Source organism: Gymnoscopelus braueri, assembly GCF_963280865.1.
Source record: "Gymnoscopelus braueri genome assembly, chromosome: 12".
Classification (NCBI taxonomy): domain Eukaryota; kingdom Metazoa; phylum Chordata; class Actinopteri; order Myctophiformes; family Myctophidae; genus Gymnoscopelus; species Gymnoscopelus braueri.
Window position 1 is genome coordinate 42,536,766 of NC_137614.1, and position 24,745 is coordinate 42,561,510.

The 24,745-nt window shown below is 40.9% G+C and overlaps 2 protein-coding genes across 3 annotated transcripts in view; one reads left to right on the plus strand and one right to left on the minus strand.

The window, feature by feature from the left end:
• Positions 1–13,424, minus strand: part of LOC308096883 (protein bicaudal D homolog 2-like) — an 87,805-nt gene extending 74,381 nt beyond the window's left edge. The window contains exon 1 of the mRNA XM_080444390.1: positions 12,930–13,424. Coding sequence (XP_080300516.1) covers positions 12,930–13,142 — 213 coding nt within the window. The 5' untranslated portion in view covers positions 13,143–13,424. The remainder of the gene's footprint in view (positions 1–12,929) is intronic.
• Positions 13,425–14,818: 1,394 nt separating this feature from the next.
• Positions 14,819–19,562, plus strand: adtrp1 (androgen dependent TFPI regulating protein 1). 2 transcript variants are annotated; one of them, XM_080444899.1, is made up of 6 exons: positions 14,819–14,991; positions 15,657–15,794; positions 16,255–16,356; positions 17,180–17,295; positions 17,718–17,878; positions 18,253–19,562. In XM_080444899.1, the coding sequence occupies exons 1-6, from the start codon at positions 14,824–14,826 to the stop codon at positions 18,276–18,278; spliced, it is 711 nt and encodes a 236-aa protein (XP_080301025.1). In that variant the 5' UTR covers positions 14,819–14,823; the 3' UTR covers positions 18,279–19,562. The 2 variants fall into 2 exon arrangements, with proteins under 2 accessions (XP_080301025.1, XP_080301024.1); XM_080444898.1 differs by having other exon boundaries at positions 18,261–19,562.
• The last annotated feature ends 5,183 nt before the right edge of the window (positions 19,563–24,745 follow it).

Consider the following 24,745-nt stretch of genomic DNA (forward strand, 5'->3'; position numbering starts at 1 on the left):
GTACGTCAGGTACGTCAGGTTGAGCTCAGAGCTCAACCTGACGGATGACATAATCGACGGACAAACCCCCAATCCCCCCTCCCCTTTTTGGTCTCCCCCTCCGTTCCTTATGCTAATACTTAAGGGTCTTACGTCGAGTATGAATAGGCCTGCTACTCATGCTACTCATACGCTGACTTGCAGTGGTGTAAAGTAGCTAAGTACATTTACTCAAGTACGGTACTTAAGTAGAATTTTGAGGTATTTTTTACTTTACTGGAGTATTTCCCATTTTCAATACTTTTACTTCTACTCCACTACATCTCAGAGGCAAATATTGTACTTTTACTCCACTACAATTATTTGAAAACTTGAGTTACTAATTACTTTGTAGATTTTAATTATTATAAAAAACATACATTAACCACTTCAGACCTATATAGACTTTGGCTATTTGAAAATAGACGATCTACAAGCTCACAACGCGTCGCTTGTGAGCTTGCAGATCTGCTATTTTCAAAGGATTTTATACATATGATAACTTGTGAAATGGGACATTGTGCATAATGAGTACTTTTACTTTTAGTACTTAAGTATATTTTGACGCCAATACTTTTGTACTTTTACTCAAGTAAATTTTGAATACTGGTACTTTTACTTGTAACGAAGTATTTCTACGTTGTGGTATTGCTACTTTTACTCAAGTATAAAATGTAAGCACTTCTTCCGCCACTGCTGAGTTGAACTCAGAACCTTGTGCCCCAAAGGCAGGTGCTCTATCGACTGAGCTACCCGGACACTGTCCTAAAGTGTCTGTAACTTTTATCATAATTTGCATACAGTATTTGCTCTTCATTACAGCAAAACGCAGAGAAGCAGTGACCTTTTCAGCCAACCATGACATTGTTGGTGACCAGCTCTGAATGGAAATCGCTATTAGAGTGAATAGTTCTGATCAATACCTAAACGACTCCCAGTGGCGTTTATATTGACTGACACTTCCTGTCTCTAATACCATGACAACTGGCCAAAAAAACAGGAAAAGCAACACGCTGAGCGTGGAATTTCATGACACACAGCGGGAAGACGACCACATTCCTCTCACAAGGATCCAGTGTCCACCAACAACAAGGGTCAACGCCTCATCGGTCAAAGTTTACGCACTACACAGATTTCTTACATAAGTAGAATAGTAGCAATACCACCATCTAAAAATACTCTACACTTTATATGAAGGTTGGGTATATAATGTATTATAATCATGTTTATAATAATGATAATTATTATAATGGGTTTCTTTTACAAGTAAAAGGCCTGTAATTGACCAAATTTGACTTGGCATCAAAATATACTTACAGTACCAAAGAAAAGGCTTGTGAGCTTGTAGATCGGCTATTTTAGACCAGCCAAATTATAAAATAGGACTTCACTGGGTAATGTATGTTTTGTATTAATAATCTAAATCTGCAAAGTAACTTGTACCTCAAGTTTTCAAATCATTTTGTAGCAGAGAAAAAAGTACAATATTTGCCTCTGAGATATTAGGAGTAGAAGTATCAAATCATGTTGAATACTCAAGTAAAGTGAATGAACCTCACAATTGTACTTAAGTACAGTACTTGAGTAAATGTACTTGGTTACTTTCCACCACTGACGGTGACTTTACTGATGTAGCCCATGGGGTTATCTCTCCCCCTTGATCCCCTCATGTATCCCATGGGGTTATATTCCACCCCTGATCCCCTCATACAAGATCCGGTCTGATACAAGAGTCATATTTCAGCTGCTTCCTGGCTCCTTTAAATACCCCCAGCTCCTACAGACGTAAACAGGATACGGGCCTGGTGGCTTCTGACTCTAAATTCAATAGAGGGAAGAGGTGCAGCGTTGAGGGAGCAGGGAGGTCGTTCAGTCCAGTGCTAACCTATGGAATTCTCCTGTGTAATTTATGCCTTGAAATGACATTCAAGGGCAAAGATTCATAATCACAAAAACAGGATGATAAAAACAAGCACTGAGTGCTGACAATAGAGAGAGAGATGAGTAGTGAAGTAGTCATCCATGGATCCGGTGTTACTCAGACCATATGGCACAGACTATAATGTGGTTTTGGAAGGAAATCTGATACAACAGCACACACAGTTCACCCACATGCTCCATCAAAAGAACAATACAGGAGGTGGGCCTCAAAACAAGTACTTCCACAAACTCTCTCTCTCTCTGTGTGTGTGTGTGTGTGTGTGTGTGTGTGTGTGTGTGTGTGTGTGTGTGTGTGTGTGTGTGTGTGTGTGTGTGTGTGTGTGTGTGTGTGTGTGTGTGTGTTTCTCTCTTGCTCTCCTTAAAACACACACACACACACACACACACACACACACACACACACACACACACACACACACACACACACTCTGATTCATCTATTTATATAAAGTTCCTGTAACTTAATAGTTTGATCACATCGCCCACAGATGGTGGGTAGAATCTGAACCGTTCCCAACATTCCAACAGGAGAACCTAGAATTCATAACTTGCGGGCAGGCAGGCGGGCACCTCCATCATGTAACATAGTAACATGGGTTACCTAAGCTAAAGTGCATCCAGTTACAGTAGGTAGTCTACTTGTCTTACCATATTGTGTCTTACCCAACACAGTACCACATGGCTCGCTGTTCTTTTCCAAAGCATGGCCACAAGACACAAGGCTTTTTTAGTGTTTTCTTCATGTGGATTATGTTCCTTTTATGCGTAACTACCTTACCTATGTGGACTACTTTCATACTGATTACAACATCATGTACCTTATGCAGACACCTATGCATTGCAGCCTACTTTTCTTATGTCCAAACAAAAGTATGTTCTTACATACGTTCCTTGTCTCACCTGCATTTGAGACTATTTTTTTTGCACAAACACTATTGTTACTGTTCTATACCCTTTTTAAGCTGTTTATTTACTAATGCTGTTTGTGTTTTATGTTACATAGTGCTATTAGTAGTATTCTCATGTATGGTACATACCTGTTACGCTATACAGTATATGTAATTCTATTCTTATATATTCTACATATAATTCTATTCTTCCCTTTCCGGAAAACTGCAAATGATGGAGCTTGTATGAAAAAAGAAAAAAATATAATTTCACCCACTTCTTTACACCTGAAGACCTAGCTGTGATGCGATCACAAATCTGATTCTGATTATTTATCCAGCCATCATAATTACTGAAACAATGGCTGTAAAAAGTGGAAATTAAAGACAAAAATGTTGAATAAATTTTTTTTTTAAAAATAAAGTGCTGAATATAAGCTCTGGGTGTGATGATGATTAAGACAAAATGGAGGCTGATAGTCAGCTGAACGACATGATGAGGACACAATGAAGACACTGTGGTTCAGTTTCCGTCCATCTGTTCTACAATACAGATGATGCAGACACGTGCCTGAGTGCACGCGGGAGTGTGTGTGGGCACACACACACACACACACACACACACACACACACACACACACACACACACACACACACACACACACACACACACACACACACACACACACACACACACACACACACACACACACACACACACACACACACTTAATTACATGCATGCACACCCACACACAGTGAGTTATTTGTTGAGAGATTTATAGTAGGCGTTGAAGTGCAGGAGCACAAAGAAAGTTCCATCAGGCTGATTGAACGTGGTTGTAATGGTGGAGAGTGACAGCCGTACATCTTCCGCTATGACATGTTGATCATGTCATGTTCTACTTTTAGCCTGGGCTCCTGCCTGATGGCCATACTGGCCACTAACAGGATTACACCGCCAGAATCATGACCCTAGCTGAGCTACAGCTATCCCTCCATGAACCTTTCACTTGAATCAGCAAGAGCGCTTGTTCTTCAAAAACTACAAGATATATGGAAATGTTTGAATTAGGCTATATAAACCTCCTTAGATACAAGGCAAATTTACTACAAAGTACAATGGTCAGTTATCTTTATGATTCATAATTTGGCTTGGAATGATATCTTCAACAGGCTGCAATAGGCTAGGCAGTTTAGTAGATATAGAGAGACAAATTCCCCCAGGAATTTGACCATCATCAAAGCCAGCTGGCACCACACAGTACAGTAGGCCCGGACAGAACTGAAAGTTGTGAATGGAAGCAAAGTAGCGGGCACGGTCGGGCATGCTACAGGTAATGCTAGGCTGGGGGGGGGGGCTGTGTGGCATGCTGGTAAGGGCTGCAGGTAACACTAGGCGCAGCGCAGCATGCTGCACTTAGCGTAGAGTGGCATGGCATGCTGCAGGTAACGTTAGGGGCTGCATAATCTCTCAGTCGAGCACGAGATGAGACTTAGCGAGGAGGCAGTATAGCTCTGATCTACAGAACGTGGCTTGAGGATGGAAACACAACGGGATTACAAGACATGATTATGAACAGCTAAAATGCCTGTCCTGATGGAAACATAACGGGATTAGACAACATCATCACTATGAGCAGGTATAATGCTATACATTTGATAGTCAGCAGGCTCCAAGCGCTTCTCACAAACGGAAAAAAGACTTCAGGTCGACTGTCCTCATGTCCCATGATGTGGTTTAAATCCAGTGACGATCGTCGATTGAAACAGATTAAATATGTAGGCCTATTATTAACTCACAATGTGTATAGACTTTTACTCTCTTTATATTTGCATATTGGCAGCAATTATGAAGTATTATAACACTTGATACATATAAGTCATTATAAAATGCCTTATAATGTGTTATGGTTTCGGTAATAAAGCATTATGAGTATTTATGAGCTCTTATAAATCTGATTATACAGGGTTATGCGCAGATTATAATGCCTTATAAGTATGTTCATGATGCATTATACACATAGGAGGCATAGCAAGTGCTACCGAAATTTTATATAGTCTGACTTTTTACTTAGTTTCTTCTCTGTTCTTATGACTAGAATAAAGTGCTCTTCGGCTGTTTGGCCCGTCCTACCTGAGAGCCCCCATACCCACATTATTTATATATATATATATATATATATATATATATATATATATATATATATATATATATATATATATATATATATATATATATATATATATATATATATATATATATATATATATATATATATATATATATATAAAATAAAACTAATAACTAAGTGTCTGCAGACACCAGGTTGGGGACCCCTGCTGTAAAATACCCAACCCAGAGCACACCACACATAACAGCAAACATCATAGCTGAAGAGAACTAAACACAGCTGAAGTCACTTAAGCACCAGTGCAGTACTTCACAAACACTTGATCCTTTTCATCTGAACACATTGGCCAAACACACCACTGTAACACAGCAGACCAACAACACCACTCCAAACAACCCTGGCCATTCAGTCCACCTCAGCCTGCAAACACTCATTAAATAAGCCCAGCCATCTACTAACGCTCACAGCCAAATATGGCCTGTGCTTGAACTGAAACGGTCTCTGGTGGTACGCTGTTTTTATCAGAGTTCCACACAAAAGACCTTTAAATTCATTAGGGATTAGCAGTGGACAGTTTTACTTAAAACTGTGCAAGGTTGAATGTTTTGTTACTTTGCATTGTAAACAGCCAGACTGAGAGGCTCAGTGAGATTTTCCTAAATGTACAGAGACTTATCGTAAATGTATACTGTCTGCGAATGGTCTTAATAATGGTCTGTGCGTCACTGTAATTAAGTTTGGGAGTCATACAAGGTAACTAAGCACTAAGCAGCACAGTAAACTCTAGGGCTGCAACTATCAATTATCTTCTTAGCGATTATTATATCAGTTTTTTTGTTGTTGATTAATCGAATAATTGACCGTTTTCTTTAAGATATTTTTGGGGACTTTTTGGCCTTTCTTTATAGTTGTACAGTAGAGACAGACAGGAAAAAGGGGGAGAGAGATGGGGAGAGACATGCAGAAAGGCTTGTCAGGAACGGGACTCGAACCTGCGATGCGCTGTCAGGCTACATTGAAGCCTAGGTGACCGGACCGCTACGCCAGCCGCCCGGGCCATGACAGTTTTATTTTTTATATTTTATTTTTTATCAACAAATCGACAAAAACAATTCTAATAGATTTTTGTATAATTGGCTAAATCTATTAGTCTGATTAAGCACTTAAGCCCAATGTTATATCGTAAAACAGTGTCGCCCAATTTTATATCGTAAAACAGTGTCGCATAAAAAATAAAACGTGTCACATCGTAACGCACTGTGAGCTTTTAAATTGTCTACTTTTGGAACTATTATTTGATCGATTATCGATATTTTTTTTATCGATTAAATGGATTCGTTTGATGAACTGCTGCACCCCTAACAGACTCTCCAGGCTGCTCGACATGGTCAGGCCAGCAGCATTCCCAGCAGATGGACGGACCTGCATGTCCCCTGGCTGTGGATGCAGCCACCATAGTGTGGCTGGACCTGGCCGGGCTCCCAGACCTCCGTAAGCCTCGTGCATAGTGGCAGGGATTCATCCTCTTAGGGAGGGGATTTGAGACTTTATTTAGTGGCATTTAGAAAAGATTACCCCTTAATTGCAGAGCGGCCGCCCGCTAAGGGCTACTACAGATGAAAGGGTTGGCCGAAATAACCCCAAAAACAATGAACAGGGGTTTTGGCAGGTCTGAAGTTTTGGATGGTTTGCAGAAGCAATACCGTTTACCTTTCAACACATCATTGGGAAATGGTCTGTGGCATGATAGTGATCAGTAATGCAGACCACTTCTACAGTATCACTTCGATATCAATTCAATAGGAATTAGGACGTTAAATAGACTGAGTCAGACTGACTCAGGGGTTAGTAAGATTATAAGCAAAAAGAAACAGAGCAAGTGGTGGTGAGAGGAACAGCTGCTGATCTGGTAACAGAGCAAAGGGGCTTCACTATCGCAAAAATGCAACAATTATGAGAGTGACGTTGTTTATGATGACACTTTACGACTTTGCCTTCCAAGAGTCCAGATGGGCGGGTGTCCTCCTCCTGCTTTCTGCCGCGGTTCAGCTGGCATCCGTGGCATTTAAACGCCACAGTTTTTCAAAAGTCACACCAAATACCTTTGTTTGAGGACACTGCGATCCGTCCTTTAGTGATCTGCCATTTCTAAAGGGACAAAAGGGAGCGATCTTTTTCATGTTGTCACAATGGGACGGCTCTCTCAATCTCTGCTTTTGTCGAACCCTGTGTTCTGTGAGCGTTTAACCCCCTCCCCGTTTAGTGTGTGACACCCAAGACCTGCTAACCCCATCGGGTTCAGGCGCACAAAAGGCCAGCGAGCCGAGGACAGAGAACCCAGGTTTTACTGAGCTTAACCATTTACGTTCCTGATTGTCCAGGAGAATTCCACAACGCACTACACAGTACACAGCTGCCTTGCTACAATGCAACAAGGACCCCAAAACACTGCTCTTTGTCACAGTAGCATTGTCATGGTCTGTGTGTGTGTGTGCATGCATGTATGTTTATGTTTCTATGTGTGTTAGCGCATGTTAGCATGCACAGAAGCCTAAAACACAAAGGTGTCCCGTATTACACAGAGAAAGAGCGAATTAGGTCAAACAAAGCATGGGATTTGGGATCTCCAAGGAATCGGTCTTCAGGGATAAGATGATGTCTTCATGACCATGACATTCTACCTAAATTCCACAGAACCTAGGACCACCCCGTCACCCAGTTTGGGTAATACGTAGCTGTCTAGATGTGAATAAATCGTGTGCAGTGGCTGGTCGGCCATTGACAACACATGATCAGTGTGAGCAACATGTGTGTGTTTGTGTGTCAACAAAACATGCATGAAGGTCCACAACTTTATCACAGCTATCATAAGTCATAACACCAGGGATGTGATTGTAATCTGTTATGTAACAATGTAACAACAGGTTTTGTTTATTGCCAATAAACAAACATGTCACCAATGCCAGGAAGGAAGGCAGTGATATTATTCAGGACATACTGTATGTAGCAGAGGAGCTAACTAACTCACACACACACACACACTCTCACTGCATAACGTGACAATAGACAGTGTCTCAGGTGTCAGGCCAGTGCGCCACACAGATTGGATAAGAAAGATGACAATGACATTACCTATGAGCTTCCTCCTTCCCTCTTGTAGTGAGGAGGGGCTCACTACAAGAGGGGCTCCCACAACAAGAGAGGCGGGGCTTATGGCTTTTCTAGTCAGGTGAGAGCAGTAGAGGAACAAGAGAGGGGAGGGGCTTAACCACATGAACCCCAGCGTTCCTATTCTGGGGTGAACATTTGGCAAAAATAGCCAATCTACAAGTTCACACAACGCCTTGCGACGTATTGTGAGCTTATCGGCTATTTTCGGTGAAGATATTTGGTGTAGAGGGGGGAAACGAGGGGGGGGGGGGCTAGTATAGACCCCTGGGGGACTCCGGTCAACCATATGTACGTATATGGTTTTAAAGGTGAGGTGACTGAGAGTGGCAGAGGAACAAGAGGGGAGGGGCTTATGGTTGACAGGTAGTTTAAAGGAGGAAAGACCAATGATTAAATAACTAATCTCCACAAAACAAATGACAGAGATAGCATGAATCAAAGTCTAGTGTAATGGAGAGAGCTAGGTCAACATGACCATAAAGATAACATTCACAACATCACTGTACGAGCCTGGCTGACAACATGACAGATCACTGTTTGGAGACCAAATAGCAGCATGCTATGAATATCATTAACCTACTGTATGTCTGGATATTTCCTTGGGGCGCTCCAGTGGGCAACCAGACGGCGCATTGAGCACATACAGATAATGAGATAATTGCAATGTCTCTGGTTTGATACCGATACAGGTCTGGAGGCCTGTGGGCGTGTGTCCTCTACCCCATCTCTAGGTTATCGTCTCGCTACACTTTCCTATCTAAAATAAAGCAAAATGTACCTGAGACAATTTCTTAAGAAAGAAGTCTCTAGTTATTTCGTATATACTTACTTTGACAGCTAGTGAAAATAGCAGATCTACAAGATCACAATGTATCGTGATGCCACATGTTGTGAGCTTTTAAATCTGCTATTTTCTTCCTATGAATATGGAGACATGCCCAGAATATACACACCAGCTTGAAAGTGATTAACCATTGTCTAGCAGCACCAGCATCCTATGTACCAGTATACTCTCTGTTAGCTTTCTACTAAGCTGCAATATGCACTGGCAGTCACCCAACACACACACACACACACACACACACACACACACACACACACACACACACACACACACACACACACACACACACACACACACACACACACACACACACACACACACACACACACACACACACACACACACACACACACACGAAGAAACAGCACCAGCCCGGCTCCTGGCTGCTTGAATGAACAGAGAGCTGTGCCGTTACTAAGCAACAGTGCAGAATTCCTCCATCTCTCTGTTTTACTGTGTGTGTGTGTGTGTGTGTGTGTGTGTGTGTGTGTGCGCGCGCACACTAGTGTCCTGTCCTGACCTAAGGTTAGTTGGGAATTGGCTAAAAAGACAGTTGTTTTCACTGCGATTTCTAATAGATCATTTCTTTCCAGGTTTAATGAAGAAAAGAAAATCAATACTCACATGCACCATGGTGGTGTGTGCGTGTGTGCGTGTGTGTGTGTGTGTGTGTGTGTGTGTGTGTGTGCACGCGTACATGCATGTGTGCATACATCTAGTAGGAGCCATTCCACACACACATCCTCCGTTTGATATTAGCAAATCAATAGCTAGGTGATTATTTCTTGAATGTTTGCACTAAGATATTGCTTGGTTTGTGTTCACAAACCAAGCAAGCTGCATATGACAGTGTGAGAGAGAAGCGTAGAACGACATCGTGAGAGAAACCGTTGAACGTCTATGTCTGAAAAGGGAACGACCCTGTAAAATAAATCTTCCAGACAATGTGGTTCCAACTGTCTCCGTTGTCTGAGAGACTAGTAAGAGAGAGGGGTCGTCCAAATATTGTGTGTAGAGCAGACCCAAGGACAAATAAGAGCCAGGTACCAACGGCTCCGTGACATTTAGCTCTGACCAGACAGATGTCGATGACAGATGATCACAGACAAAGTTACAGTTTGACTCATGTGTTTACTTAGAGAGCTCACACAGGCTGTGGGGGCATGTTTGAATAACCACTTTAACCCTAGCTAGCGTCCCGATTCTGGGCATGTCATAATAGAGGGCGAACATTCACCATAAACTTGGCTAACATAACATTCAGCAAAAATAGCAGATCTACAAGCTCACAACGCGTGAGCTTGTAGATCGGCTATTTTCCCCTCGTGTAGAGGGGAAAAGGTAGGGGAGGGGGCAAGTACGGAACCCTGAGGGACACCAGTCAATGAAGCATACACTGTAGGGTTTATTAATGTGACGTCCATGTACAGTAATTGGTGTGGACTTGACATTCCCAGTGTAAAGTGACCTCACTGATAAGCTTTATTTTTAGCCACTGGTTCGGCAGTAGCCTGTCTACAGACTGATCCATCATCCTAATGATTGAGACCGACCCCCATCCTTCCTAGGGCTTGAGACTGACCCTTTCCTTCCTAATGGCGGAGACTGAACCGGTCCTTCCTAATGCTCTCTAACAAACAATCAAGAAGAGGAAGGGGGGGGGCAGGTCTTGCCTTATTCCTTTTGTTCAGGATCACTGCTGGCCAGCAACAGACCATTGCTCTGCAGCCAGCATGGACTAACTACCAATTAACCCTCCACAAGCCCTAATATAATGAAAGTGTGCCATATTTGAATTGGGTGGATAATTGAATCTTGCTGTATTATACAAATGCATGTTAATTGTCACCCACTGAATTATACAGGGCTAGGAATTATATTTAGATATTAATATATGTGATATGTGAGCTTGTGAAGAATAGCTTATACATCACAACGCCCCCCCAACACTTTTCTACATTCTCTTATGCTTTGCTGCTGCCTGTCGTGGTTACTTTTCAAGGACTGCTGCCTGCCGGTCTATTCAACATGTTTCTACTGTTGTCCTTCTTCTGTTAGACAGTTAGGACTCCCAGGACAAAGGAGGAGTGCATGGGAAAACAGAACAGGAGCTGTTGAGACAGCCCTGAAACCTCCTCCCCTCCACAATAACAACTATTAGAGAGAGGAGGGTGAGGGCAGCACAGAGACAGCCAGAGAAATCAAAAGACTGACGCGCATAGAGCTGAAATCTCTCTCTCTCTCTCTTTTCTTCATAGCCACTCTGTCCCTCTTTTCCCACAGAAAAACACAAAAACCCAGGGGAGCGATGAACACATTCTGAGTATAGCGAGGAGGGATTCGCTGTGGCGTCAGCAATTGGTTCTCCGTCGCTGTGGGAGGACCGGGGAAGTACCCAGAATCTCTGAGACACACTCCCCATAGGAGAGCCTGTATACTTCTGTGCTGAAGTGGACATCTGTCTTTTCTTTTCTTTTCCTGAGAGTAGCCATTTAGCCAACACAGAGTGGTCGTTCAGCCCGACTCCTCAACCAACTCCCACCTTCATTTTACTTTATGTAAATCATATGAGATGTTAATCAACTGACTGAGGAGAAGTGGAAAACTCTGACCAGAGTTGGACCGGAGAGAGCAGAGCGAATGAGTCAGGACACTGTTCACAGTCACAGACACATCCTTCACTCTCATGCATTCCTTCCATTCCTAAACGGTTACAACTCTATCTTTAAAGTTTCCTCTGCGAGTTGCTCATCCCTCGTTTTGAGCGGGAGGTTTTGAAATTCAAACCATCTGCCCGCCCCTTTTATTATCCGCACCGGCAGTTCTCGTTCTTACACTGTAGGATCTCTGAGCTGGGTGTGTCATTCATTTAAAGCAAGAACATATCTTATTTGCATTGGTTTATCTGGGCAAATGATTAACCTGACTTAAAGGATTTTTGGATGATTTCTAACTAAATTTCCATTTGATTTAGCTACTATAGGCCTATTGCTAAATAAACCAGAAGGTGGGTGGCAGACTTGGAAATAATATCCCATCAAAACAACCAAAGAAAAATGTGTAATCGAGCGGGGCCACACAGATCTATCTTCATTTTTCAATTAAAAAAAACAAATTATATATACCACAAAACATAGCAGATAAAATGTATTTGCCTGACATTTTAGTTGGGGGAGGGATTCATGCAAGACAAGCTCAGAGGTTGCCAAACACATCTGTGTGTGTGCCACATAAATAAATAAAAGGGGTATAGCTGAGGGAATCCCTGACAGGGGGGGGGGGGGGGTGCTTCTAGCCTCTTGCAGTGTCAACATCAATTTTGACCTTGAGGATGAGGATGGAGGGGGGGGGGGGGGTGTAATTAATTGGACTATTATTATTACACTGGTTCTCAACATCAGGTCTGGGGCCCAGCACCAGGGAGTCCAAATTGACTATTTATGCCATGGGTCTGTAAATCTGAGAGTATTACATGTAACCCTGTGGATTTTTACAGTCTATTCAATTAATTTAATACACAGGACCCCAATGGAAACAAGCCATAGTGCTTCCTTGGGTTTTAATCCTTTTTAGCATCATATTGTTTTGAACTGTACTTCTGTGCTTTTTTTTGTGTGCAAACTGTTAATAAAGAATTCAATCAATCAATCAATCAATCAAAGATGCATGATGGGTTCCAGAGATTATCATTTTTGTTGTATCAAATGGGGATCCGTGGCCTATAAATGCATATCAAAACGGGGGGTCGTTGAAATGAAAAGGGTTGAGAATTGAAAGGAATCACTGGTTTTGGTCAATGGGCCGAGAAATCAATCGCTTATTACGCACGTCTATAATAGGTAATAGGCAGCTTTCCCATTTGAACACTGCTGGTGATGAATGAGTTATGATAATAATAATAGTGTCATCATCATGATCATATATATAGCGTACCTCTTTCAGTTGGTCCAGCTCCTGACGCACGGTCTCGTATTCCAGCTCCAGGTCGTCGTACTGCTGCTTGATCTGGTGCTTCTCGTCCAGCACCGCCAGACCGTACTCCGCCGCCTGGATCTTCTCCTTCGTCGTATCACTCAGCTCCCGGGATAGACGCTCGATCTCGGCTCTCAGCCCCTCGGGCCCGGCCTCCATCAGCAACACAGACATGGTGGTGGTGGTGGTGGTGGTGGTACTGGTACCAGCTGGGGGTCTGCCTGGTCTCTACGATCAGACAAGGGGGGGATCGGATGGATGAAGGATGATCTTCTAACCTTGAAGACGTTAGATGCTTCTTTCTTTTAGATTCTTCTGTGTTTGAACAGCATGGTTGTTGTTTTTTTCTGTTGGCCGGCGATCTTCTTATTTTTTCCCCTTTATCCTAAAGGGAAAAAAGGCTTCTAGGCTGTCTGTTCAAAATTGCTTCATGATCGCCGGTTGATGTGTTGCCTCTTCGCCTCTCGCCGGCTTATTGGAGCTTCTAGAGGGGAGGCAGTCCGCTGTCACATCATCATCATCACCCAGCTGGGACGACCTACGAGGTACGAATGGAACCGCGATGCTTGCCGCGAAATGTAGTTCTTTTTTTGTACTCAGGCACCGGTGGCTGCTATATACTGAACTCATACTCCCGTGAGGCTTTGCGCGCGTGCCGATGTGGAGCACGGAAATGTTTCGCCGACAACGGTTTGGTCGGCGTAGAAATAGAACGAATAGAAGCGACAGACCTAAGTCGCATGGCGTTGTTTACATGCATCTGCTGCCCCCTGGCGGATGTTTACTGTCAAATGACACGTTCGAGTTTTCATTGATTGAATATTTATTAGACAGAAACGCAAACAGCACAAGTACAGTCAAACAATTGGTCGAAAAAGGATAACACAAAAAAAAAGTCTAGTGGACTTGTTTCCATTGAGGGTTTGATACATTTTTTATTGAATACTTTATTTAGAAATACATGGAAACAGTACATGGAAGTACAATTCACAATACAAGGTCCTCTAAACTGGATCGCTCATAAAAGCACCTTGGCTTATTTAAAATGAGATCCCCGTGCACTCAAATCATGATGACATTTAAGAAGACAAATATACACAGCTTACAGGTTACTGGTATGAAAGACAAGAAATAATGTACAATAGACAGTTTTAGGAGGAAAGGGGGGGGGGTTTAAAGGTCACACCTTTCTAAGGAGAAGTGGTAATTACCTCTCCCTTAGGCCCCCTGAAAGGTAAAGGCATGGGTTTCCGAGGGTACCTGAAAGGTGGATTTTCAGGTCCGTTTTAAATAATGAAGCCATGCAGTCGTCTGTCGGTTTAATTTGTATTTATTTTTTAAGACAGAAACTTTATTGAGAATAGTTGGTATCATTTGGGCACGCGTGCTGGCAGATAGTTTTCCGTCTTGCAGTCAGAATTATTAGTCAGTATTGTTTATTTATATGTCTTAATTATTTATTCATGTCTTTTTTTTGTTGTTGAATTTTTGTGTTTATTTATACAGCTTAGTTAGTTACTTTACAGATACGATTATTATTACAAAACCTGCATTAACCACTTGTTGAGCCCAAATGTTACCTCTGCTAAAACAAATTCGTTCTTCTTCCACCACTGGCACTGATTAGCCTATAAAGTCAGTATTATTTGTTTATATCTTCATTATTTATTCATATACGTCACTTTTTTTCCCCGTTCATCAATCAATCAACCAACCATAATTCAATGTTATTGTGACAATAATCAGTTAGAATAACAGATCAAACTCCACCCAGCGGCAGTTAGTACAGCAGTGACAGCCTCCTCTTGTTGTCACGTGACCAGAGGGAGCTGTCAGACCGTTCTTCTAGTGCAAAATGGCTGCGGCCGCTTCATCATCCTGGGGGTCGTGTCTGTGCGTTCATATCGTCATATTTACATGGTACGTCTTCACCATCACCAAGAACTGCTCCTTGAACACCGAGAGACACCCGGGGCAGAAGACGTACGGAGGGCGATGGAAGTATCTGACCTTCCTCGATCTGGTAAGAGAAGGTGTTTAATTGTACCTATATGTTATGCCTGCATTTGCTAGATCAAAGGCATGGTGGTTGTAATGCACTATATGCTATGCATGCAGCATCACACACAGCGGTGGGAAAAGTACTACATTTTTTGTACTTGAGTAAAAGAATCAATACTGCAATAGAAACACTCTGTTACAAGTAAAAGTCCAGATAAAAAAATGTACTTGAGTAAAAGTACAAAAGTACTGGTATCAAATTGTAGGTAAAGGTACCAAAAGTAAAAGCGCTCATTTTGCAGAATGTCCCGTTTCACAAGTTTTCAAATGTACAGTATACAAATATTTTGAAAATAGCAGATCTACAAGCTCACAATGCCTATTTCCAAATGGCTATGTTTTGTAATAATAATACAAATCTACAAAGTAACTAGTAACTAAAGTTTTCAAATAATTGTAGTGGAGTAAAAAAAGTTTAATATTTGCCTGAGATGTAGTGGAGTAGAAGTAAAAGTACTGAAAATTGGAAATACTCCTGTAAAGTCAAATATAAAATTCCTCAAAATTGTACTTAAGTACAGTACACCACTGCTAATATGCATGCAGCATCACACACAATCATAAACTATTTCTAATGCCCTGTTAGGACTGAATCATTCATTGCTATTTGCCAATTATTGCCATTAGGTCCTGCAGTCTGTGTTCTTTGGATTATGCGTCTTCATCGACATCGTTCACCTCATACTCCCTGCCAAAGGTCTTCCATCTCTGCTGGTTAAAATAAGGGACAAACTCTTCACTATTCTGGCTTTCCCTCTTGCTGCCGTGAGTATATTTATTTGCCTCTTTATCATACTTATATTGCATAATGTGTAACTAATATTAGAGGTGCTGTAAGTTATTATAGTTATTTTATATATATATATATATATATATATATATCACATATATCACTAACTTACAGCACCTCTAATATAGAAAGGATTATGTTACACATTATGCAATATATTTATTTATATATATCTCCAGTTCCAATTTTGTCAGCTAATTTTGTGTTTCAACATTTCCAATTTAAATTGTTTATCCTGTATGAGTTCTCTCTCCTGATTGGATGAAAATGGCATCCTGACTTAAATGTATTTAAGAGCTGGAGAGACGGAGAGACCCCTTGTTAATTGAACTCTGTAGTAATGATTACTGTCAGAATATAGAGCTATTTAACACTTAAGACATATCACTTATAGCACCTTTAATATAATCTATGACTCCCTTTATGTTTCCACAGTTTGTGTTTTCCTCTTTCTGGTCATTATACCACTATGACAGAGAGCTGGTGTATCCCAAGTACCTAGATGACATTATCCCTGTCTGGTTGAACCATGCTATGGTAAGTGTGTTACATTAAACTGGACTTTGGACATATCAGGTTAATGAGGTCTACTGGTGGTTAGTGGTCAGTACAGTTAAGGCGGTATCTATCCACTTTACAGTTGGATTCTAAAGGCATGACCTTGTTATCATGTGCTTATTAGACAAGATCACATGTGTGTGAGAGAGTAGTAGCAGCGTTGGTTTGTCCTGAACACTACTGCTTTTTATGCGTTGATTATTGCATTTAGGGCTTTCTCTATGAATTTTGCGGGAACTTTCTTGAAATATTTATTTACACAATGAGATGTTTTTTTTAAGTAATCATCAGTTATGACTATAATAACTTATGTTAAAGGCAAATAATAGATCAGTTAAAACAGTCAGGACAAGACTTACGCCATAAGCCATTGCACAATATTAAATCTCGTATCACAGCAATATTGATATATTGTATTATTCCCCAGCCCTAATTGCATATTTCACACTCAACTGTGAAATGCTTAACACATAAATACAGCACAACTTGAACTTGTCTGCTTATTAACGTTTGTCATTTTTAGCTAGTAACTGAAGGTTGTTATCTAATCTATTTGCGCTTTACAGTCAGACAAAATGGTGTAATGCTAGCCTGCCGAAGGCTGCCATTCCCACAGTCTCTCTTCAAATACCCATTATTCTACAGTATGTTTACTGCTGGCGTGTCTCCGGTTGAAGTTTCACACTGATAACATGTTTCACAACACAGTTTTTTGTTATGTCCTGACTAACTACTATGGTACTAGCTTCCCCTTTTTTGTTCTGCAATAAACCTCCTTTTCTGCATTTCTTTCCGTTTGCAGCACACTACCATCCTGCCCTTGGTACTTGTGCAGATGTACGTCCAGAACCATAAATATGGCGGCAGAATCAAAAGCATCCTCGGCTTGGCTCTCTTTGCGTTCGTGTACCTTTCATGGTAAGACGACTTGAGATATCCACGCCGTCAGGCACAAACATTGTATCCAATATCATTTTGTATGTTTTTTCATATAAATGTATGCCCTATTTCTTCTTTACAATTCTTTAAAATGTTTGCCTTTTTCACTAACATGCCCAAAATAGGGACACCAGATTGACAATGGTAATAAGTCTGTGTGTTTTATCTGAATATTGATGCAATGAAAAGTATTAACAAGAGCAACAAACAACTTTTTTTTAACCAGTTTATAATTACAATATTACACTCAAGGGTGCCTTGGGTAATAATGTTAAATGATGAGGTTTATTAGGGTTTTATCCCTAATAAACCACAATATATGAATTCCTCTACCGTGGAAATAGTTAATCAGATTTGTGTCCCGATGTTGTTTTTTGTGTCTGTGTCACTGTGTGTGTCAGGGTCCTGTGGGTGCACTATGTCTCAGATATCTGGGTGTATCCCATCATGGCCCAGCTGAGTCCCGTGGGTCTGGGGTTGTTTTTTGGGATCGCGGCCCTCACCATGGTTCCTCTGTACCTGCTGGGGGAAAAACTCTCCCGCAAAATGTGGGCCAGTGCCGGTAGGAAGATACGGAAATAGCAAATGTTCATAACTAATAATAATAATAACCTATCCTCTTATAAATTGCATGCAGCTGTGTGTCTTAGCATGGTTTATAAATATGGTATTCATAAATATTATAAAAAAGATCATTTATAAATGTTAAATATAGGAAATTATAAAATGAATGGGCAACATAACAGATTTTGAGCCTGAATCCTGTCGTTCCATTGTGAGATGTGAAAATCTGACCTAACACTTCGGCACTAGAAATCTCTGCCAGCTGTATTCAGATAGAAAATCGGCGATGTTGCCCCTTCAAAATCTATCAGTGTTGTCTTGGTGTGGCCATCATTAACAAGATTTCCTAACGTGTCTCCTGTCTCTCGACAGGACCTCAGAAGAAAAAGAAGAAGTGAGACTCTGTTGGCGAGTGAGCTGAGGAACAGGGAGGGGCCTACTATGGCGGGACAGGTCATAAAGGGACACGCCCCCAGCACTGACTACCTCTCCTTAAGGACAGAGTGGGGAACACCAGTCTATGACTACAGACACAGAATATTACCTTCATATTTACTGTAGGATGACAACTTACTGTAATCCATCCAATGTATATCGTCACATCAACTCTGTCCTAGTAGTTTCTTGTGATTCTCATTGGAGCAGACTTGCACTGACGTGGCATTTTCTTCATCATCATCATCATCATGCTATTTTATAATGCACTGTATCTGACAGTTGACTTGACACTTATTTTGACTTCTCATATTCTCTCTCTCTCTCTCATTCCATTACCTTTATCAGTCGACCAGATTTACTCATATGGTAACACACAATATTCAATACTTATGTCTCTCTGTGTGTTATTCCAATACTTGCATCATAATCCTGTTTGAAACAATATTGTAGATTTAGTCTGTGTGAAAGGGACCATTCCTACTGGTCAGGCACTGTTCAATCAAATTGCTGAATTTAGATAAAGATGTTTTTTAAAGTAACTTGTAAAAATAATTATTGCTAAAAATGATATACAGTGATTTAATGAATAATAATGTTAAGAATTGCTTTTAAGTGATTGCTGCTGTGCTGTTTATAGTTTTTCACTGAAATGGAAGAAACAATAGGGGGAGCTTTTGCAAAAGGTAATACTGAAAATGATATTCCTACTTTCACAGATGAACATAACCATATATATTGTATGTTTATGGTTCCATTCATCTTAACCACTTTAAGCCTGTTGTCCTAGTTTTGGGAAAATCATTACAGGCCAATTTTCCTTTTAAAATAGTGAAAATTGTTGATCTACAAGCTGTCAACACTTGACGCGCTTTGAGCTTGTAGAGCGGCTATTGATTGCTCATAAACAAAGATTGGCAAAATAAGAAATCATAAGCAGGTGGAATATTGACTGACTTACCACAGAATTTGTAATGAATGAAGCTTTTTATTTTGAAATGGCATTACTATTTTAAGTACATTGCTGCTAAAAGTAACAATTTATCCTGGAAAAAATACTGTATGAGTTATTAAACTCTTTTATTAAACATTTTTCCTATTATAATAAATGACAAAACTATTACAAATAGTTACAGGTTTTCATAAGCAGATGGGATATTGACTGTTGATGTTACTACAGGGGAAATGTTTCATTTACTGTAGCTCTTGCTGTAATATGTTTTCTGCTAAATAAATTGATTAAGAAAAGATAAGAAAAAATAAGCAGTGTTTCTGTTTTTTGGCACCAAAGTGACAGACTGGTGCTAATCCATGATCTATTTGTCACAAAGAAGCACCTTGCAATTTATCTCTTAATGTTCAGATTTATTTATTTATTTTTATATTAACTGGTTTATTTTCTTTACTACTCAATATATACTATGTGAATGGAGTGCGTTCTTTTATGTTGTTTGTTTTGTACATACAATTCATGTATTTTATTTAATGTAGGCCTAGTGTATACCAGAGGACACAGGTGCAGCGTAATGCTTGACAAATTAAGTGTTCCATGTATTAAATCTAAAGAACATGTTTGAGTAACCTACTGAAAATGACTATATTTCAGCAGTATTGCACAGAGGATTGACTGATCCTTGTTACCTGTAGACATTGTCATGCTTCCTAATGCCCACAAGGGGTCAGATGAGAGCCGATGGTGAGTATTTGCATGAGTATGTAGGCCTAAGGCTGTTAGTAGCTACAGTGGGAGTCAGTACTGCTGTATGGGTCCGAGACATGGACGCTCACAGTACAGCAGGAAAAGGTCCTGGAAGGCGTCTACACAAGAGTGCTATAAATCAACAGTTCTCAAACTTTTTCATGTCAAGGACCCCCAAAATGAATGTTATTTGGCCGCCGACCCCCATCTCAAAATATGTTGTTCCAGGGACCCCCAGAAGCAAAGATTTGAGTCACAAATGTTCGCTTTAAAATATATATATTCAAAGATTTGCAAAAAAAAATCCCGATTTCTCAAAAATAGCAGATCTACAAGCTAATGTGCCGCGCTATTAGCTTGCAGATCTATGTGTAGGCTATGTGTAGGCTGGGAAATGACAACATTGCATACTGTGTTCATATGAGTAGATACATATATGTTCCCAGAACTCAGCACTTGATTAGCTCTGGGAATGTGATCAGCTCACATTACCCTCTACTTGGCTCCCAACCATATCTAATTACAGTCTCCAGTCCTTCCTATCAAATGATCTAATACTGTATATTCTCTGTATGTTCATCTGAGAGAAAATAATTAACTACATGAGCAATATATACTACACTATTTTCAACACAATATTGTTCTCTTATTTAAAAACAACCACGTTCAGGCAGGCAACCTGCTTAACAACCTGTCAGGTATTTATGTTTCATAATAGTGTTTTGGTCATTCTGGTCCCAGGTTCATTCAATCAGGACCTACCCTCTCCTGCTGGGAATCAGACAGGAAAATACTTTGGGCTCTGTGTTCCCTTAGCCTGGGATCCAGCCTGATTCACTACGTTCGGCTGATTTCTTTTTCTCACTTCTCTTAGCGAGTGAGAAACAAAACCCGCCAAACGTAGCGAAGCAGTCTGGATCACAGGATAGTGTTCCCTCAGCTCTACCTTCCTTCAGCTCTACACATCCCACTTTATGTACCTTCAGCGCTATCCTCCCTCAGCTCTATGTTCCCTCATTTTAGGAGTGGGGTTATGGTAACGGTTGGGTTGGGGTAGGTGTTAGAGTTAGGGATTGGGCTGGGGTTAGGGGTTAGGTTTGGGGTTTAGGGGGCATAGGGCTGATGGAACTTAGATTGCTCTGCTGATCACACAACTTCTGTTACTCTACCAAGTATCACAAATTCCACTGTACACTTAAAAAACAAAATATATATATATTTACCTGAAATCCAATGTTTCTCCAACTGAGAGGCACATATTTACATAATATATTCATATAAAAGTGTAAATATGTGACACATATACTCATGCATCAGTAAGCGACGGGGCAACAAGAGTTTTCAGGGACAAAGCATGCGTGCAATAAACACGTTTTCCTGGAAACTGTTTATGTCTGATACTGTCTGAATTCAACCTTCAATCAGGTGCCATTTGGTTTCAACCAACCACACGCCTCTATGCTACGGCAAAAACAACTACTTTCATAGATATCCAAACCACCAATCTAAACAAGGTCAAACCTATATTAAACACTGTTGTACACACTGCCTGTGCACGCACTTCTATCTACTACACTCATCCATCAGTATTTAATACCATGAGTGGGTGAAGTCGGACAGTCCTGCCACCCAGGGACACACACACAATTACAGTTGTTCTCAATTTACACACTCTCAGAGTTGCAGAGCTGTAAGGGTCCATTTGGAACCCTGCAAGTTACCCTGAGTGTCCCTGAACACGACTTTGAGAATCACTGAATTAAAGCATTTCCTGAAATGATGGAAAAGGCCTGCAGATGGATGTAGGCTACATCTGTGTCGGCCAGAGAGAGCTCTAAAGCCCTCTCCAGACCAATCTGAGTCGGCCCGATTTTGGGCCGAATTGGCTTCGGGAAGCGTCGGCCAGTCGGTTAGGGGTCCGTCGGGGGGTCCGTCGGGACCTTTTCGGCCGACCCAGAGCCGACCGAACATGTTCAGCTTTTTAGCCGACTGGTAGCGCAGTGGCAGTGACAACAGAGGGCTGTCGGTGTTGCCAGATTATGTGAGAGAAACAAGCGACCATGTCTATGAAAACCTACATTCACTGTTTCTTGTTGTTGCTCCCAGAGAGAGAGAGATTGATTGATTTGCCCTACTTTTGCGCTGTGGTGATTGGGAGCAGGTGTGTAAATTTGTCCAGTGACGGAGTCACATGCATCCGTGTTTATGTATAAATATGTAATGCGCAAATATGTAAACATGTCCTTCTGAGTGGGAGTTCAAGCATTGCATGAATAGGCTCGTAAAGCAGGGAGATAGTGACAGAGGAAGAGTGGTAGAGGGGGAGAGACAGAGGGGGGAGAAAGAGAGAGAGAGAGAGAGAGAGAGAGGGAAAGAGAGAGAGGAGGGGAGAGAAAGAGAAAGAGAGAGGGGAGGAAGACAGAGAGAAAGTGGGAGACGGAGAGAGAAACGGAGGGAGGGAGAAAGAGGGAGGTAAAAAGCGGCAGAGAGAGAAGGAAAGAAAGAAAGAGGGAGAGACAGAGGGAGAGAAAAAAGGGAGAGTGAAAGATTGAGAGAGAAAGAGCGAGCGAGAGATTGAGGAGACGGAAAGAGGGAGAGAGAACGAGCAATTAAGTGAATTGCTTTCACCTGCTGCTGCTGCTGCTGTGCGGAGTGTGCTACAGGGCATATCTCCGCCAAGCCAGGGTGACCTACCCAGGCTCATGAAATTCATATTCAGGCTAGTAGCCAATTAGAATGAAATCTTCAAAAACGGACTCATATACTGATACAGAACCATATATTGGCTATATATTATGGCTGTCGGGTGGAAATCTTGTATGTTCCTTTTTTATTATTATTTAAAAACAATTTAAAATCGTGAAAATAGCCAATCTACAAGCTGTAATTATTAATAATTAAGAAATACTATATTTTAAAGAGTGAAAAATCAACTAAAGTCATTATTAGTGCAAGTTCATTCACATTTCATTTGAATGAAAATAACTTGTGGGTAAAATACATTCTGTGAATCTAATGTGATTAATGTGACCGCTACTTCAGTCAGTGAAGTCCAGGGCTGAATGTGACATATTGAGACCTATATAACTAAATATTGGTCATTTGCCAACACATTATTTTGTGAAATAAATGGGTAATATTTCACAGATAGTTATACTATTCTTATAATATATTAAAATACAATCATCCTTAACCTTCAAGTTAAATGCATTATTTCCGTGGACTTAAAAATAATTTTTGGACTTAAACATCTTTATTATTTTTTTGGATGGCCTTCCTGCCCTGGCAGGAAGGCCGGGCAGGGCCTTTGTGCCCTCCAAAAAATTACAACACCAAAGGCCAAGTGGCCTTGCCCCTAAAATGACGAAATTCCAGGCTTGAATGCAATAGATGTACTCTGAGTCTGTTACAAGTAAAAGTCTGGAATTCAACATTTACTTGAGTAAAAGTACTAAAGTATTGGTATAAAAATGTACTTAAAGTACCAAAAGTAAAAGTACAAAAATGTTTGAAAATAGCAGATCTACAAGCTCAGAACGCGTGCATCGCAACACGTTGTGAGCTTGTAGATCTGCTATTTTCAAATAGCTTAAAAGTATAAAATAGGGCTAAAGTGGTTAATGTATGTTTCATAATGATTTATATCTGCAAAGTAACTAGTAACTAAACATTTCAAATAATTGTTGTGGAGTACAAGTATAGACAATTGGAAATACTCCAGTAAAGTAAAAGTACCTCAAAATTGTACTTAAGTACAGTACTTGAGTAAATGTACTAGTTACTTTACACCACTGCACGTCAGTGAAGAAAAAACGCTGGGAACATAAGTGGCTTTGCAGGGAAACAAGCCCAAAGTCGCTTATAATAAGCAGACCTGGCAACGCTGGCACGCTAAAAGTCTAATTAGCACATGAATGGCCAGTCGGCTGACAGACTTAAATGGCAACTTTTGCCAACCGAATACCAGTCTGTTGCAGTCTGGAGTAGTCTGCAATAGTCTGGACGAGTCTGTTTGGTGCGGAGTTGCCTTAACAAGACACAGATTCTAGATTCTAACCCGCGTGTCTTAAAGGGACACTTCACCCAAAAAAAAACTTTGTTTCAATGGATTAGTCACCCCATGGAGACTTGAATTCATGGATATTTTTTTAGTTTATGGTCTCATTCCTAAGACAATAATTTGATGACCGGCAGCGGTTCCGGTAGGAGACACAACGAGTCGCCGTTGTGTCTCCTACCGGAACCGCTGCCTACCGGTCCGCTGGTCATCAAATTATTGTCTTAGGAATGAGACAAAAACTAAAAAATATCCATGAATTCAAGTCTCCATGGGGTGACTAATCCATTGAAACAAAGTTTTTTTTGGGTGAAGTGTCCCTTTAACCACTAGCCTACGAGGAAATGCCCCTTGGCTCGGGGGAGATATTCAGAGCCACTCCGCTATGCAAATACACACATTTACACACACACACACACACACAAACACACAGGTTGTGTAGAATGACGATAAATGTGTCTGTCAGAGAGAGGTCATTCCCATGCCGAGGGTTTACCAGGAAGGTTCATTCAGCGTCTGACTGTTATTGTTCCGTGTTCAAGGCCAACTAGTCTCAAAATAATCAGTGGTGTAAAGTAACTAAGTACATTTAGTAAAATTCTGAGGTATCTTTTTCAATAATTGTACTTCTACTCCACTACATCTCAGAGGCAAATATTGTACTTTTACTCCAC

Bases quoted from the DNA above. Each gene is read 5' to 3' on its own strand.
- adtrp1 (XM_080444898.1), top strand. From the start codon at position 14,824: ATGGCTGCGGCCGCTTCATCATCCTGGGGGTCGTGTCTGTGCGTTCAT. The intron at 15,795-16,254 runs GTGAGTATATTT...ATGTTTCCACAG, and splicing joins TGGCTTTCCCTCTTGCTGCC to TTTGTGTTTTCCTCTTTCTG. The intron at 16,357-17,179 runs GTAAGTGTGTTA...TTCCGTTTGCAG, and splicing joins TCTGGTTGAACCATGCTATG to CACACTACCATCCTGCCCTT.